Below are 18,925 nucleotides of genomic sequence, written 5' to 3'. Positions count from 1 at the left end.
ATTATCTTACCCTCTTGTTGTTGATATTTTTATAGGTTCGCGTGATAGCGGCTCGGGTAAGCCTGGGGATTAGAGATCTTGGCTAGATTGTTTTAGAAGATCTTGCTTTTGGACTCGATTTAGGTTTGGGGAGCATAGTCCCAATCACCATGCTCTGTTTTGTGTAAAAGTAACTTGTCGGGTCATGTGACGTATTTTTGTTTAGTCAAATGGGTCATGAGTATAACCCGGTATTGATTTAATTATGTAGTGTACCTTTTATTAAAGTCGTTAGACGTAATGTGATAACAAATACGTTTTGGAAATTGTGTAATGGGACCTCAAGTGTTATTTATTGTATATTAAAAAGGAAAAAAATTTATGGGCCAAAAATCGACGGGTTGGGTCATTACACCATATTAGACGCATTTGGAGGATAGAAACTAGACATGATATGCTTTGTTAAAGATTGAGTAGAGAATTTATTGGACCCGCTTAATTTCCAAACCCACGAGTCATCTTTCCCGGGAACCATAACCAAAGAAGATAGCAACAGCTCCAACTCGCCTTGCTCTCCCTTTGTTCTTCCAGACACTTCATGAAGCCAACACCATGTGGGAACACACTTTTTGCCATTATAACACAATCGGTCCTCCACTGAAGCATTCGCATTAGATTCAAGTCGCACCAATCTCGCGAAAACTTCCTTGAGAGGTTTATCCTTGATCCAAACTTCATCCCAAAATTTTGTGTTATTACCATTACCGATCGCCTTTGAAAACGACTTGAAAATATCAACACCGATGTCGTCTATCTCGAAACTTGTTTTAACAATTTTGCTCCACGTAGAATTAGAACACGAAAGAGAGTTGAACCCATCTGAATTAAGTGAACGCGAAGCTCCATAAATACTTTTAATAACATTAACCCACAAAGAAGTGGTTTCAGTTTTAAACATCCACCACCACTTACCGATTAATGCTAAAATTTTGTAATTAAGAGAACCAAGTGGACGGATAACATCATCCCATTTAACCCACGATATTTTTGACTCGTCACCCGACCCACCCCAAAAAAATTTACATCTTACACACTCGAGTTTTTCAAGCACACTAGACGCACGGAATAGCGAAAAGTAATACAACTGTAAACTATTTAGAACCGAATTCACGAGAGTTAAACGTCCACTGAATTGTGATGACCCGGGAATTTCCGACCAAATTTAAACTTGAATCTTATTTGATTTCGATACGATAAGCAAAGTCTGTAATGTTGAATCTCAAAATTTCTGAAATGTTTACATGTATTCATTTAACCTGTGACTATTACCGATGATTCACGAACCATTGTGTGTAAGTAAATATGTAAATAAATATATATAAATATAAAAGTGTATATATGATATTTTGAGATAGTAAAATAAACTTAATCAATCAGAATTAAATATATATAAAATAATAATCAATTAAGTATTTATATATAAATCTATACATGATATTATTATGAATCTATATAAGGTTTCTATTAAATAAATATATAAAATATATAAATATTAACTATTCAGTAAATGGCGTCCCGTAATATAATATTACATAAATAATAAGTGGTATTATATTAAATTATAAGTTTGAATATAATTGATATATTAATATTACTTTCATTATTATTATTGTGTTAATATTAATATTTGTAATATTATTACTTCAAACATAAAATATATATTTATATATATATAATTTGATATGTTTAAGTTGTGTTATTATTATTAATATTATTGTAGAAATTATTATTACCAATATAATTATTAGTATTATTATTAATATTTCAATAGTATTATTAATAATTTTATTATATTTATTATTAGTATTAATATTTTTAATACATAACATTTTCAATACTAAAACTTATGAATTATATATATATGTACAATCAAATATATAATCAGTTATATAAATACATATATATATACATAATGTACTAATATATATATATATATATATATATATATATATATACATAAAAACGTATACTTATATATATATATATATATATATTTATAAAAATATGATTAAAATACTTATATAACAGTAAAAGATCATGAATCCAGTTTCCATCCTTTTCAACTATATTTAATTTGTACTTTTGGTATCTAATTTCTGATTTTTAATTCAACAAATGGGTACGAGTTGGTTAACAATCTCCATCAGTTTTTATTATTTTAATTTAATTTCTGTACCCGAAGATTCATCTGGCCGATTTCTAATTGCTACAAAACAAATGATTAGTCCAATGATATTGATAAAATCATTCGTTTCCTTCACCATCATTATCAAATATAACAGGTAATCACAGAATTTATGAGAGAAAATAAGCAGAAAACTTAAAGAAACTCAATATACTCTGTACGCCTCACTTTTTACTCAATTCTCAAATTTGAATCGATTTGTAAAATGTGTAAATGTCATGTTGATAGGAATCTTTCATTTAAACTGCTTGCAAAGATTTAATTCCCAATCGATAACATCAAGCAAGAATTTTTGAAGTCAAACTTTTAAACTCAAAAAGTCAAACAGTGTTCTTCATTTAAATTTGAATTTTGTGATACGAATTAATTAAAATTGAGGTTTGATAACGATTACAGAAAGGTTTTAAAACATTTTTCGTGTAGGAAGTTTTAACTAAAACGTTCTTATTTTTGAAATCAAATTATTATTTTTTGTTTTGGAGCTGCGTCGAACAGTACTGTGTTATTCTTCTTCTTTAAATTTTTTTTTGCTAACCGATACAAACAATCTACATGGGTTGATTTTTGTTCGTTTAAAAAAAAACCTTCGATTAAATTCAGTGAAGTTTGGCTGTGTTGTTCTGCTTTGATCAATTGTGGGAGATGAAAATGGAAGCAAAGTAATATGGGTTATATACTAAGGGATTCCTAATATTATCAGAAAAAAAAGTGGCTGGGTGGTTATACTTGTTTGTGAATGAACGGGAGGTCGTGAGTTCGAGCCCTGCAGGGGTCTTTTCTTTTTAAGATTCGTTTTTAAGAGGTTGTTCTCAAAATTTTTATTATTATTATTGTTATTATCTTTATTATTAATACTTTTGTTATTATTAGTTGTTATTATTATTAATACTAGTAATAATTAAAAGTATTATTATTATGGTGATTATTAAATATAACTATTATTATTATTAACATAATTAGGATTATTATTGTTATTATTATCATTAGTTTAAAAATAATAAAATTTATTATTATTTTCCTTAAATATTAGTATTAGTATCATTTTTATAGTTATTAGTATTATTATTATCATTATTATCTTTAGTAGTAAAATTATTATTATAATTATTATTATTATCAGTAGCATTATCATTATGATCCTTAAAGTATTTTTTTTTTTGAAATAAACATTTTTTTAAAACTATCAATTTTATTATTAAAAGTATCACTTTTATTATTATTAGAATTATCAAAAAATTTATCATAATTAGTATTATTTTTATCAATATTACTATTAGTATTATTAATATATAAAATAAAGATTATCTATATTTATGACATAAAAACCTAACCATATTAATACTTTTGGTAATAAATATTAATTATCTATATAAAGATAAATATACCTAATTAAGTTATTAATAAAATGTAACATCCCGCATTTTTCCGTTAAATTATTTTAACGCCCGTCTTTTTTTTTTAAATAATACCTTTCGTTATTTAAATTCGTAGTTTCCGTTGACTAACGTTCATAATAATTCCGTCATTTAATTATAACACCTCTCGTTAACTTGCGTTTTAAAAATATTCGATCGGTTAAATCCCGCACCCGCTTCTAAACTCGAGGGACTAAAATTGACACGGGGCAAACTAGTTGACTAGGTCAACTAGTCCACCCCAATCACCACCATTCAATCACCTCCATCTCTCTCTCTTTCTCTCTAGCAAGAACACACACACAAACACCCAATTCAATCATTCATCATCTAAATTCGATCTAGGAGGCTTACAACAAAACAAATTACATATTTGGAATCCTCTCTTCATCCTCTACAATTTGATACCAACTTCATCTCGTTTGGGTAACATTTCTAAAACTCTAGATTTCTCTAAATTCGTGTTTTTGATTTGAAATAGTGTTAGTTAGTGTCTATGGCTCGTGTCTAGCATGGATATATGATTTACTTGCTCGATTTGTTGTTTTGAGTAACTAGTTTGAACATTTGAAATGGGTTTGCTTAATCTTGCATTTTGGAAGATTAAATGTTGTTTGATTGTTAAAGTTCATGTTTTAATTGTGTTACTAGTATCACTAGCTTCGTTTTGATGCGTAGGTTGATTAAGAAAACTTCAAAAACCCGATTATTGATTTTTGTGAATTTTGGTTAGGGTTTGTTAGACTTTGAAATGAACTTTTGATGCGTTGAATGCTTGTTAATGTTGTTAGTAAGTGTTTAGATGCAATGTATGCTTAATTACCTTCGAAACGGCATATCGTATGTGTAAATTGGATTCCCGAATCATAAAATACGTTTTACGAACTTGAAACTTTGAAAATAAACCTTTCTTGATCAATTGACGAGTTTTCGGTTATTGTAATTGATGTTTTTGCTTATGAAAGGTAGTTAGTTGTATTCCTCGTCAAAATACCTTTTCGACGATATATGATAGGCATTATAAGTGTTTGCGGATCAAGAGTTGGGTTGGAAAATGTTTTGGTTCGTGACTTGGACCATTTTTCTGCAAACTGCATGATTCCCAGGTATTGCGCGCCGCGCATTTACCCGCGCGCCACGCAGAATTAGAAATCCCAGATGTTTGCCTTCGTGGTTAAGTTCTGACCAGGATTTACACTTGGGTGCGCGCCGCGCAACCCATTGCGCGCCGCGCATATGCCCAGCTCATTTTTGTTTTTATTTTTCCTTTCACAAAATGTTTCCCGCTTAACCGTAACTCCGATTAACATGAAACTTGGCCATTCTGCTCATAAATGATTTCTCATCATGGGAAAATTGTCGGATACCCGACCTGACCCCGTTGACCTTGACTTTGACCAAGTTTGACTTTTAGTCAAACTTAACCAAACAATTATACGATCGTTCTAACATGCTTAGTTACTTGTATCGTGCATGAAACTTGACTAATTGATTCACATGCTATATTAATCGAGTCGTAACGAGCCATAGGACTAATTGAACATCTTTGACCGTTTGTGTTTACCGTTATTGATACAACCTATATGTTTAGGTCAAGACTAGCCTTGTCTTTGCACGCGTTTACTTGTTGAAGTACTTTTATAACTCTCGCACTCAAGGTGAGATCATAGTCCCACTTTTACTCTTTTTGAACTTATATTTCGGATGAGAAAACATAAACGATTCTTTTGAACTAAGTGAACACAAGAACGGGAAAACAAACATTCTACATACGAGTTTAGAACAAAAATCCTCAATTCGATTATCATTAGTTACACTTGCCGGGTGTAAGCGAGAACTTATGTTATATGGCCATATGGGTTGACAACCCTCATCTCTGACGGTTCGCTACCGTCTACGGATGAAATATATTTTCGAGAATCAGTGTTTGTTCTAGCACTATGGATGGGGTATACAATGGATGGAATGTTAAGCTTTGATAATCGGGTGCTCGTGAAACAAACTTTTGGAATGTATTACTATTATTTCATTGATGCAAATCTTGTGGTTCACTTGTACTTACTTACTTAAACCTATGATTTCACCAACGTTTTCGTTGACAGATTTCTATGTTTTTCTCAGGTCTTGCACGATATGTGAAACATGCTTCCGCTCATTATTTGATACTTGCATTGGATGTCGAGTATACATGCATTTCATGGAGCGTCTTTTGACTTTACTTTAAACCGTGTCGCCTGGATTTCGTTTGTACTTAAAACCTTGTAACTTGACTTTTGGTTGAACAATTCTTGTAAACTTTGAAACAATCTTTATTTTGAAATGAAGGCGACATATTTTGATCAAACGTTATCTTAAAGACTTATAATCAGGTAATGGGACCCACGTAGCCGACGCCGTCACTTGACGATTTGTCGGGGTCGCTACAAGTGGTATCAGAGCCTTGGTTGTAGGGATTTAGAGTTCATTTGTGTCCACCCCGAGTCATAGGGTACATAGGTGAATCTAGACTACAACCGGCATATAGACTGAAGTAGGAATTATTTGACTAATTGTGCATTTATACTCGAACTCTTCTATCATATCTAACTCGTATTCGATCTTGATCTTACGTTGATAAATTTTGTTGATGCGCCACCTTGACTTTATGAAGTAATGTTAAATGCACGTGAGAATCAGGGTAATATAATTTCCGGGATTATATTACGGTGATTCACATGGACGTTCCGACATTATGACATAGAGAATTTAAGGCAAGTCAAGGAAAATTTTCTCTCTATCCTTATTCCATGCCACGGTTAGTATTGTTGAAAATACTAACCAACGATATTATTGTCTCATGAAGGAACAATGGCTCACCAAGGTCAACACAACACTCCTCTCGAAACTCTAGAACAAGCTCTTCAACGAATGATAACCACCGCCGTGGGTACGGCCGTGGCCAATCACTTTTCTAACAACAACAATCATGGAGCCGGTAATTCAATCGAAGGTTGCTCCTACAAGAACTTCATGAAGTACAATCCTCCCACTTTCGATGGAACCGGGGGACCGGTTACTCTCACCCGATGGTTTGAACAAACAGAATCCGTTTTTAGCATAAGCGGTTGTCAGGACCAAGATAAGGTCAAGTTTTCCACCCTCACTCTTACCGGTATCGCTCTCTCATGGTGGAACACGTATGTACAATCAGTGGGTATCGATGAAGCCCTTACACTCTCTTGGACCGAATTAAGAGAAAGAATGATCACCGAATACTTCCCGCGCGATGAGACTCGAAGGCTCGAGCAAGGGCTAAGGAATTTAAGAACGGTCGGGAATGACCTCGGAGCTTATAATCAACGGTTTACCGAACTAGTCTCAATGTGTCCAAATCTCATGACTCCCGAATCCCTAAGAGTCTAACTTTACATGGATGGCCTCCCTAAGAGCATTCAACACGGGGTAATGGCATCCCAACCCACTAACCTACAAGAGGCTTTAACCAAGGCCCGCCAAACTTTAGAAACGGCGAATGAAATGGAAGCACCGGCACCAATGATCGAGAACCACCCGAGTAACAACAAAAGAAAATGGGAAGCCTCCCAATCAAGCAACCGCAACAATAACAACTTCACCAAAGAGCCCTTTTTCCCCGGCGACAAGAAAGGGTATGCCGAAAAACGACCTTTTTGCAACAAATGCCACAAGCATCATTTTGGTGAATGTGACAAGCTAATTTGCCATCGGTGCCAAGGTAGTGGTCATATTGCCAAATATTGTGGAAGTACCGCCCCCGTCACTCAAAAGGGGCCCGACGCACCAAAGCCGAGTATTTGCTACAAATGTGGCCAATCGGGTCATTTTAGGAATGAATGCCCAAAGAATAAAGCAAAAACGAACGCGCGCCGTTGAACTTACAACATCGACACCTAGGATGCCCGAGACGATGATGGACTAGTCACGGGTACGTTTCCTCACAACAAACCGTATATTTCATACTTATTCGATTCGAGTACCGTTAGACGTTTTATAACCAAGGATTTGACTCGTGCTCTTTATATTCCACCTCTTTCCCCCAGATACTACTTAGACGATTTAAGTGACCGACGGAATATATTGTGTGTCTATAAATTCTATCGGAGGATATACGTTAAGAATATTGACTTGACACCTATAGAACTAGGGAGCTCAGAACCTATTCGTTAAGGAGAAATTGTTTCCCTACAACTAGGTATAGATTATTGTGAACTAAATAATTTTCGGTTGGAAGCCGATACCCTCTTCCTCGTATCCATTACCTCATGATTATTTGCGTGGATCCCGTGTGCATTCCAAAACGACCTCCGTTCCGGTTATCATCAATTGGGGGTTAAGGGAGACGATGTCTCCTGAGTCTTTTCCGAACTCGCAACGTTAGTTGTAAATCTCTCTTAGTACCATTCGATTTATCCAAGGCTCGTCCGTATCCATAAACCTCCTAAACCACGTATGCAAACTTATCTAGACAAATCTGTTATCGTATTTATAGATGACATCTTAACTTATTCAAGTAAAGAAGGCAAACGAACAACATCATCATCTTACGCTCGAACTTTGAGAAAAGAGCAACTCTATACCAAATTCTCCGAGTGAGAATTTCTGTTAAACGAAGTCAAATTTTCTAGACCATGATGTTAATGGTCAAGGCATTACAATCAATCTCGAAATCAAGCCACACGTAATCATGAAACTCTCTCAACTCAGACTTGTATTCGTAAAATCTTAGATCTCGCCTGTTATCACCGAAGATTCATTTCTGACTTTTCTCGTGTTACCCGACTTTTAAACTCGTTAACTCACTAAGGGAAAACTTTAAACCTGTTCATGACTGAGCCTTGAACGTGATTCTTCACACAAACCTTCCTAGCTAAATTCGTATAGCACTAGATGGAACTCAAACATGGAAATATTTCTACTTGAACGCCGAAAGGCATACTCTCTCGACTCAAAAATCAACATAACTGAAATTCGTTATTTTGCACGAAGAATTTGAATACTAAATTGTGGATCCGATCAACTTTCTCGTCATCACGTACCACACTACATACCTATGTTATTTCACCGTTACCGTCTGATATTACTGGAATTTAAGATAACACACAATCCAACGATACTTCACTCTTCTTTGACTTAACGTCCTTGTGTTTCTGATAATCGGCCAACTATTATTCAACCCCGAACTATACAATTACGTGTACTATCTTGTTTCTCTTCCAGACTTCAATTTTCGACAACTAGAGGCGCGTTATGGCAACCTCGAGATGCAAGCTCATCCTATTCTAAGTCCTCATTTCACTCCTATCTTTATCGCTCGCATTTCCGTTTAAAGAAACTCCTTGTAACATTCCTCCATGGATAGAGAAATTCCTCATATTACATTAGTATTCGCCACGAGGGTGAATAGTCCTAACGAACATTTTTCGAACCCTAACTGACTTGTTCAAACATATCTTAAGAGATTCTACACCAACACGGTGTATCTTCGTCATTTATCCTGTATCGAAATACTCGTTTCACTTCTAGTGTTACAAGAAACCTTGGGAACCCGCTTAGACACATGTACCGCGTATCTCCCACAACCGACGAACCGAGCAAACGTACGATTCAATCTTGGAAAGACATGTTACAGACTGGTATTGTCACCTTCAGTAGTTCCTCTTACAACGACAGCTATCACTCGTATATTAACGCGGCACTTTCCGAAACCCTATATGACCGCTAATGTCATACCCCTGTTCATTTAACCAAAGCATCAACCACCAAAATCTGAACTCCATCAAGAAACAACAATTGAGATCGTTCAAGTCCGAGAAGGGCTCGAGACAACCCATTGTCGCCAGAAGAGTTATACCAAACTTAGATGAAAACCTCACAAATCCCAGTGTGTAATCGCGTAATACTGAGAAACCGCACCTTGGAAAGGTAAAATCCATTTTAGGAAATCGAGAAAGGCTATAGCCGCAATATTGAACCTTTTGAAACCTTGGGGCGTATTGGAACCGCTTCCTACCGTTTAGAACTTCCGACTCAATTAAGTTTCCGTTTACCTTACATTTCATGTAACAAACTTAGAAACGTGTCCTGCGGAACAGGAACGTGCAATCCTTCTAGATGCACCAACTATTGATGACAAACTCCTCCTCATAGGAAAAACCGGCTGAACTTGTGGATCGTAAAACCAAGCCCTAATACAACGTAACACCCCGACTATCCGGATTCGTGGAATGTCCAAGAAAGTACCTTCAATCATTCGTAGAGTTACTACACTAGGTCTCGAGTAAGAGACATCGACTATTACTTCCAACTAAATTTCGGGACGAAATTTCTTTTGAGGTGTGGATAATGTAACATCCCGCATTTTTCCGTTAAATTATTTTAACGCCCGTCTTTTTTTTTTAAATAATACCTTTCGTTATTTAAATTCGTAGTTTCCGTTGACTAACGTTCATAATAATTCCGTCATTTAATTATAACACCTCTCGTTAACTTGCGTTTTAAAAATATTCGATCGGTTAAATCCCGCACCCGCTTCTAAACTCGAGGGACTAAAATTGACACGGGGCAAACTAGTTGACTAGGTCAACTAGTCCACCCCAATCACCACCATTCAATCACCTCCATCTCTCTCTCTTTCTCTCTATCAAGAACACACACACAAACACCCAATTCAATCATTCATCATCTAAATTCGATCTAGGAGGCTTACAACAAAACAAATTACATATTTGGAATCCTCTCTTCATCCTCTACAATTTGATACCAACTTCATCTCGTTTGGGTAACATTTCTAAAACTCTAGATTTCTCTAAATTCGTGTTTTTGATTTGAAATGGTGTTAGTTAGTGTCTATGGCTCGTGTCTAGCATGGATATATGATTTACTTGCTCGATTTGTTGTTTTGAGTAACTAGTTTGAACATTTGAAATGGGTTTGCTTAATCTTGCATTTTGGAAGATTAAATGTTGTTTGATTGTTAAAGTTCATGTTTTAATTGTGTTACTAGTATCACTAGCTTCGTTTTGATGCGTAGGTTGATTAAGAAAACTTCAAAAACCCGATTATTGATTTTTGTGAATTTTGGTTAGGGTTTATTAGACTTTGAAATGAACTTTTAATGCGTTGAATGCTTGTTAATGTTGTTAGTAAGTGTTTAGATGCAATGTATGCTTAATTACCTTCGAAACGGCATATCGTATGTGTAAATTGGATTCCCGAATCATAAAATACGTTTTACGAACTTGAAACTTTGAAAATAAACCTTTCTTGATCAATTGACGAGTTTTCGGTTATTGTAATTGATGTTTTTGCTTGTGAAAGGTAGTTAGTTGTATTCCTCGTCAAAATACCTTTTCGACGATATATGATAGGCATTATAAGTGTTTGCGGATCAAGAGTTGGGTTGGAAAATGTTTTGGTTCGTAACTTGGACCATTTTTCTGCAAACTGCATGATTCCCAGGTATTGCGCGCCGCGCATTTACCCGCGCGCCGCGCAGAATTAGAAATCCCAGATGTTTGCCTTCGTGGTTAAGTTCTGACCAGGATTTACACTTGGGTGCGCGCCGCGCAACCCATTGCGCGCCGCGCATATGCCCAGCTCATTTTTGTTTTTATTTTTCCTTTCACAAAATGTTTCCCGCTTAACCGTAACTCCGATTAACATGAAACTTGGCCATTCTGCTCATAAATGATTTCTCATCATGGGAAAATTGTCGGATACCCGACCCGACCCCGTTGACCTTGACTTTGACCAAGTTTGACTTTTAGTCAAACTTAACCAAACAATTATACGATCGTTCTAACATGCTTAGTTACTTGTATCGTGCATGAAACTTGACTAATTGATTCACATGCTATATTAATCGAGTCGTAACGAGCCATAGGACTAATTGAACATCTTTGACCGTTTGTGTTTACCGTTATTGATACAACCTATATGTTTAGGTCAAGACTAGCCTTGTCTTTGCACGCGTTTACTTGTTGAAGTACTTTTATAACTCTCGCACTCAAGGTGAGATCATAGTCCCACTTTTACTCTTTTTGAACTTATATTTGGGATGAGAAAACATAAACGATTCTTTTGAACTAAGTGAACACAAGAACGGGAAAACAAACATTCTACATACGAGTTTAGAACAAAAATCCTCAATTCGATTATCATTAGTTACACTTGCCGGGTGTAAGCGAGAACTTATGTTATATGGCCATATGGGTTGACAACCCTCATCTCTGACGGTTCGCTACCGTCTACGGATGAAATATATTTTCGAGAATCAGTGTTTGTTCTAGCACTATGGATGGGGTATACAATGGATGGAATGTTAAGCTTTGATAATCGGGTGCTCGTGAAACAAACTTTTGGAATGTATTACTATTATTTCATTGATGCAAATCTTGTGGTTCACTTGTACTTACTTACTTAAACCTATGATTTCACCAACGTTTTCGTTGACAGATTTCTATGTTTTTCTCAGGTCTTGCACGATATGTGAAACATGCTTCCGCTCATTATTTGATACTTGCATTGGATGTCGAGTATACATACATTTCATGGAGCGTCTTTTGACTTTACTTTAAACCGTGTCGCCTGGATTTCGTTTGTACTTAAAACCTTGTAACTTGACTTTTGGTTGAACAATTCTTGTAAACTTTGAAACAATCTTTATTTTGAAATGAAGGCGACATATTTTGATCAAACGTTATCTTAAAGACTTATAATCAGGTAATGGGACCCACGTAGCCGACGCCGTCACTTGACGATTTGTCGGGGTCGCTACATAAAACACATAATATAAAATAACAAATAAAATCACTAATAATATATATATATATATATATATATATATATATATATATATATATATATATATATATATATATATATATATATATATATATATATATATATATATATATATATATATATATATATATATATATATATATATATATATATATATATATATATATATATATATATATATATATATATATATATATTGTTCGATTACCATTACATGTATTAATATACATTAGTGAATATAGGTTCGTGAATCCGAGGCCAACCCTGCATTGTTCAATATCGTCGTACGAATATTTTTACTACAAAATATTATAGGTGAGTTTCATTTGCTCCCTTTTTAAATGCTTTTGCAATATATATTTTTGGGACTGAGAATACATGCGCTATTTTTATAACTGTTTTACGAAATAGACACAAGTAATTGAAACTACATTATATGGTTGAATGATCGAAGCCGAATATGCCCCTTTTGCTTGGTAACCTAAAAATTAGTAAACCGATCTACTAATTGACACGAATCCTAAAGATAAATCTATTGGGCCTAACGAACCCCATCCAAAGTACCGTATGCTTTAGTACTTCGATGTTGTTTATATCATGTCCGAAGGATTTCCCGGAATGATAGGGGATATTCTTATATGCATCTTGTTAATGTCGGTTACCAGGTGTTCAATTCATATGAATGATATTCTTGTCTCTATGCATGGGACGTATATTTACGAGAATTGGAAATGAAATCTTGTGGTCTATTAAAATATTGAAATGATTGTTATGATAAAATAATGAACTCACCAACCTTTTGGTTGACACTTTAAAGCATGTTTATTCTCAGGTATGAAAGAAATCTTCCGCTGTGCATTTGCTCAATTTAGAGATATTACTTGGAGTCATTCGTGACATATTTTAAAAGACGTTGCATTCGAGTCGTTGAGTTCATCAAGATTATTATTAAGTCAATTATAGTTGGATATATTATGAAATGATATGCATGCCGTCAACCTTCAATGTAAAGAAAGTTTGTCTTTTAAAAACGAATGCAATGTTTGTAAAATGTATTATATAGAGGTCAAGTACCTCGTGATGTAATCAATTTTAATGTATTCGTCCAGATGGATTAGGATGGGTCGTTAGATGAATGACGTCACACGTGCTTTCTAATCCGATAACCGTTTCTCAAATTTGTCAACAACCGGTTTCCAACTTGATATCTCATACATTTTAGCACCAATTGGCAATCCGAGATATATAAACGAAAATGAGCCCACCTTACAACCAAAAAGATTAGCCAAATCTCGACTTCGTTATTGTCAACGCCCACACCAAAAAGATTGCTTTTATTATGGTTAACCTTTATACCAGAGCTTAACTCAAAGCGCTTTAGAAGCTTCATGAGGTTTTCAATATTAACCACACTCCAAGTATCAAAAAATATTGTATCATCCGCATACTGAAGGTGAGAAATTGGGATTTCATCATTACCAATTTTAACCTCTAAATATTATTCGATACTTCTGACTTTGTAAGCCAATTGAGTCCTTCCGCCGTGATAATAAGAAGGAAAGGAGAAAGAGGGTCACCTTGTCTTACCCCTCTCCCGAGCTTGAATTCTTTTGTGGGAGATCCATTTACAAGAACGGAAATTGAAGCCGATTTTAAGCACGAGGCAATCCAACTCCTCCATTTAACCCCAAACCCCATGAACCCCATCATCTCCTCCAAAAATTCCCAATTGAGGCTATCAAAACCCTTTTCAAAATCTACTTTGAACACCATGCTTCTCAATTTATTATGCTTTAAAAATTCAAGAGATTCATTAGCAATAAGGGCACCATCAATTATATTTCTTCCTCTTATGAAGTCACTTTGTTCAAAACCAACGAGGTGATGGATCACCTTCCAAATTCTGATTGAAAGCAACATTGCAATGATTTTGTAATAACTTCATATTAAACTAATAGGCCTATAATCATTTAAACTCACTGAATCCATCTTTTTAGGGACAAGAGTGATAAAAGAGGATTTGCATCCTAAAGAGATTTCACCTCTTCGCCATAAACTATTGACTGCCAAAATTAAATCTTCACAGATCAAAGCCCAAAATTTTTTTAAAAACCGCATATTAAATCAGTCTGCGCCGGGACCTTTATTACTCGCGCATTCATTTATAGCTCCCCAAATTTACTCCTCACTAAAATGTGCTTCGAGTTCGGCAGATTCTGAATAAGACAACCTGAAGCAGCCCGATCCAGCAGAACTGTCCGACCCATTAGACATGTTCGGCCCATCAGGAATAGTGCAGCCCACTAGCTTTGGCCTGCAACCTGCATTTTTAGTGAAAAGTTTTTGAAAATGCGCGTAAAGAGTATCTTTTACCTCAGCGGGATCTTCAGTCCATACACCATTGACGGTAAATCCACAAAAATTACATTTGTTATACTTTCTACGAATCGACGCATGAAAGAATTTTAGAGTTTTCATCTCCATCTAGTGTCCATCTAATTCTTGCGTTTTTTTATCAACATACACGTATTTATCCTTTCTTTTTCAACCCAACAACGTTGTAGTGACTCGTCCTTATTCACCTGGATGAAGTCTTCAACAGATGGTCCCATTGTGAGGTTTTGACCTCTATATGCCATGAATGACTCCAAGTAGTATCTTTAAATTGAGCAAATGCACAGCGGAAGATTTCTTTCGTACCTGAGAATAAACATGCTTTAAAGTGTCAACCAAAAGGTTGGTGAGTTCGAAAGTTTATCGTAAACAATAAAATTCATCATTTTGATAGACCACAATATTCAAATACATTACACCTATCTCGTGTACAAAATCATTTTTCATAATGCTTAGCAGAGTAGGTTCGTATCCTTTTATCCCCCGTAGGTTGCCTCGCAATTTTTAAATATTCGTGCACATATCTTGTGCACAAAACTAATACACATAACCTGTGTATAAAAATCATTCTCTCGATACATAACATTCATTTCGATTTCATTGCTCAACATGATAACCGACCTTAACATATAATGCGCATCAATAATATCCCCAAAACAGAACATCTCGTCTGTACAATATATAAACTTCGAAGTACTAAACACCACGCCCACTAGCTTTTCCGTCTAGTGAACATTCTGGGTGGGGTGTTAAACCCGGTAGCTACCTTTAGGATTCGCGTGAATTAGGGCCATACCCGATTCTAATTCTTAGGTTACCAAGCAATGATAATCAGGGGAAAAATATTCACATCAATTGGTGGCAATTATCATGTCCACATAAATTTAATAATAATCCACAGAACTTCTGTCTGCATAATAATTCATTCGAGGAATGTTTTGCGTGTGTCTATCTCGTCAAACATTTATAAAAGCATTTCATGTATTCGCAGTTCAAAAATGTATTTCAAAAGCATTTAATAAAGCAGTTGTAAAAACAGCGCATGTATTCTCAGTCCCAAAAATATAAAGAGTAAAAGGGAATCAAATGAACTCACGATACAATATTTTGTAGTAAAAATATGCATACGACGAAACTGAACAATGCAGGGTTGGCCTCGGATTCACGAACCTTTGAAGAATAGGTTTCCAAAATAAAAAAGCCCTTGCTCGGGCTTGAACCCACGACCTCTCGCTAACCAACACAATACCTTAACCAACCGTCTGATTCTATTTATCTGATTTAATCCCAGACTCTAATTATTTTAACCCGTCGCATATCGTTATGGATTCATCATCCTCAACTTCTTTAAACTTCTCAGCCCATTTAGAAATAAAACATAAGCCCAAAAGATCTAGTTCCGGTCCAACCACAACTCTGATCCACTTCGTTTATTTATTTATTTATTATTATTATTATTATTATTATTATTATTATTATTATTATTATTATTATTATTATTATTATTATTATTATCGATTACTAAACCTAAACATTAAACAGCACTCAATTCCTTTTCAAAGTGGAACTTGCCTTTAATCATTCACTCGTGATTTCTTTTCTTTGACCAGGTAACACGATGGCAGGAAACATAAATAAAAAAAACGCAGTCCCTCTTCATCCTGGTAACTGTTTTTTTTTTCTTTTTCTTCAAACAAGTGGGGTATTTTTCTTTTGAGTCGGCCAACAAAGAGGAAGGTAAACACATCATCACTATATTGCGGTTTACATGTAACCCGAAAAAAAAACAATTTTAATATTACTAGGAGGCAAAGGCAAATGAACATACTGTTTCGTTAACAGATTGCAAACGAAATAAAACAACCGGACGACGTTAAGCCACACAGCATAACATTAATTCGTTAATCGAAGCTGGGTTTTGCAAACTGTGTTCTTCTAGCTCTTCATTATCATTGTAATTGCTTATAAGCAATAACAGGTAAGTTAAAACGTGGAGCCTCGAAAATGAAAGATTCAAATATCAAATCAATTCCCATATCTGAAGGTTGAATCATGTTATCATAAGTAGGTTTTCTTGTGTGGCTCGACTGAATAATTGAAGATGGAAATAAATGAAAACGGCAGCCCAACATGATAAAGAAAGGATCTCGGCCCAACAAACATAACTTAACGGGCCACTAGAATAAGGAGATATCGGCCCAACAGATAATGTCGAAGCCCAACAGGAAACTAATGAAATATATCGGTTCATTTTTCTTTAATAAACAACAAGTGGGGTTTGTAGAGTAGGTGTTATCGGCCACAATAGGGAAACTAACATGCAACACTATTACTTGTTTATTATCAATTGGGGTTTGGTAATAAAAGCAAAATAGATGGAACATAAAGCATTTCGAAACAATGACTTCAGTTGTTTACAGCTGAATAATCATAACCGTAGTAGCGAAGAAAAAAATAGAAAGAAAGAAATGAAGAAGAAAGAAAGGTGTGGTTTTGTGTGGTGTGTTGTGGTGTATATCGTACAAGAAGTAGAGGTCTAGGAACAAGCAATGATAATGACGAGTTAATATTGATGGTAGTTCGAGGTTGTTCAGGAAACCGAAAGAATACATGTAGTGGTGGTCGCAAGTGGCGATAATTATGGTGGTTTGATGATATTCTTGTGATGAAGATGAATGGTGATTTTAGATGATGGCGTTCGATAGTTATGGGTGGTGATTTGTAATGGTTAAATGGGTTCCATGTTTGCTATTTGCTCGTTTGTAACAGAATGAAAAAGACGCAGCAACAGTGTGATCACTTAGACGTTTGAATGGTGTTTGGTTCATTAAACAGAAAAAGGAAGAATAAGAAATCAAATGAAGGAAAGGCGGTGTTATAGTGATAGGTTAATGGTGATCAAAAGTGGCAGTTTTGATTGTGGGTTTGATGATGGTTGCCTTGGTGCTCGACGAGTAGAGTAGCTGGAGCAACCGAAGAGAATTTGTTGCTTGGATTTGATACATCACGAGTATTACATATATGACAAGGATTATTAATGTAAACTTGATTTGTGTTGCACCTCTTCCATGAAGAATATGAACTTTTAGATTTCATGAAGAAGATATGATACGAGTACTTGTTTGATGATATGAGATTTATAAATTTCGATTTATGATTCCAGAAAGAATATGAAAAAAATTGAAAAGAAATAAGATCTCATATAGGTTATAGTGAAATCGTGTAGTGATTTTGAATTTGAGTATCGGTATGGTGAAATTGAATGTGTTTGTGGAGTTCTTTTTGTACACAGAAGAAATAGAGAAAAAGTTATATAGAGAAAAAGAAAGGAAACAATAAATTGAGAAATATATTAATTAATTCAAATCAAATGAAAACGCGTACTAGCACAGTATCATGCATGAATTTGAAAATCTCAATTAGTATTATAATCTTTAGACATATGATGGAATAGATTGAAAACAAAAACAGTTTAAAGTTGATGTTAATTGATTCACGGGAAGATGCAAAATTTCAAATTTTAAATAGTAATATAATAAATATCTAGCAATTTAAAAGGAACGTGTGAAAATATGAGCCGTCGCCTTTCACAGACTGGATTTAGTAAGCCGATGTTATTCAGTGGCGGGTAAAAGTATTCCCAAAAATTCCCAAATTTTTACAATAATTATATTTATTTATTTCGTTCATTATGGTATAAAATTCGATCATTAATTTATTAAATAAAAATTACAGCAACTGTCCCGCTCGATTCTGAGTAAAATATAAAAAGTGTTAAAATTTAATAACTAAATCCTAAATACATTTTTAGTAAGCCTAAAATTTCTAGAACTCATTTTCGGATCACCGTTTATTTTAAAATTATATAAGTTCGAATTAAACTTGCTTAATATCAATCGGCACATTAAAAGAGTATTACAATCATTTAATATTTCAAATTAAACATCCAATTATTATTTATATATATACACACATATCTATTTACAAATAGTTGTTCGTGAATTGTTGAGAATGGTCGAAAATCAAATGAATATATGAAACAGTTCAAAATTTTTAAGACTCAACCTAACAA

The 18,925-nt window shown here is 34.6% G+C and overlaps 1 protein-coding gene across 1 annotated transcript; it reads right to left on the bottom strand.

The window, feature by feature from the left end:
• Positions 1-388: 388 nt before the first annotated feature.
• On the bottom strand, positions 389-14,943 carry LOC139899773 (uncharacterized). Its single transcript, XM_071882608.1, has 4 exons — positions 14,642-14,943; positions 14,047-14,362; positions 13,725-13,906; positions 389-1,091 (listed from the first exon to the last, which is right to left on the bottom strand). Exons 1-4 carry the CDS (start codon positions 14,941-14,943, stop codon positions 389-391), a joined length of 1,503 nt encoding a protein of 500 aa, XP_071738709.1.
• Positions 14,944-18,925: the final 3,982 nt, after the last annotated feature.

This window comes from Rutidosis leptorrhynchoides, chromosome 3, assembly GCF_046630445.1.
Source record: "Rutidosis leptorrhynchoides isolate AG116_Rl617_1_P2 chromosome 3, CSIRO_AGI_Rlap_v1, whole genome shotgun sequence".
Lineage (NCBI taxonomy): Eukaryota > Viridiplantae > Streptophyta > Magnoliopsida > Asterales > Asteraceae > Rutidosis > Rutidosis leptorrhynchoides.
Note: the sequence above shows the minus strand (reverse complement) of the source record. Positions and strands in the feature narration are given on the sequence as shown.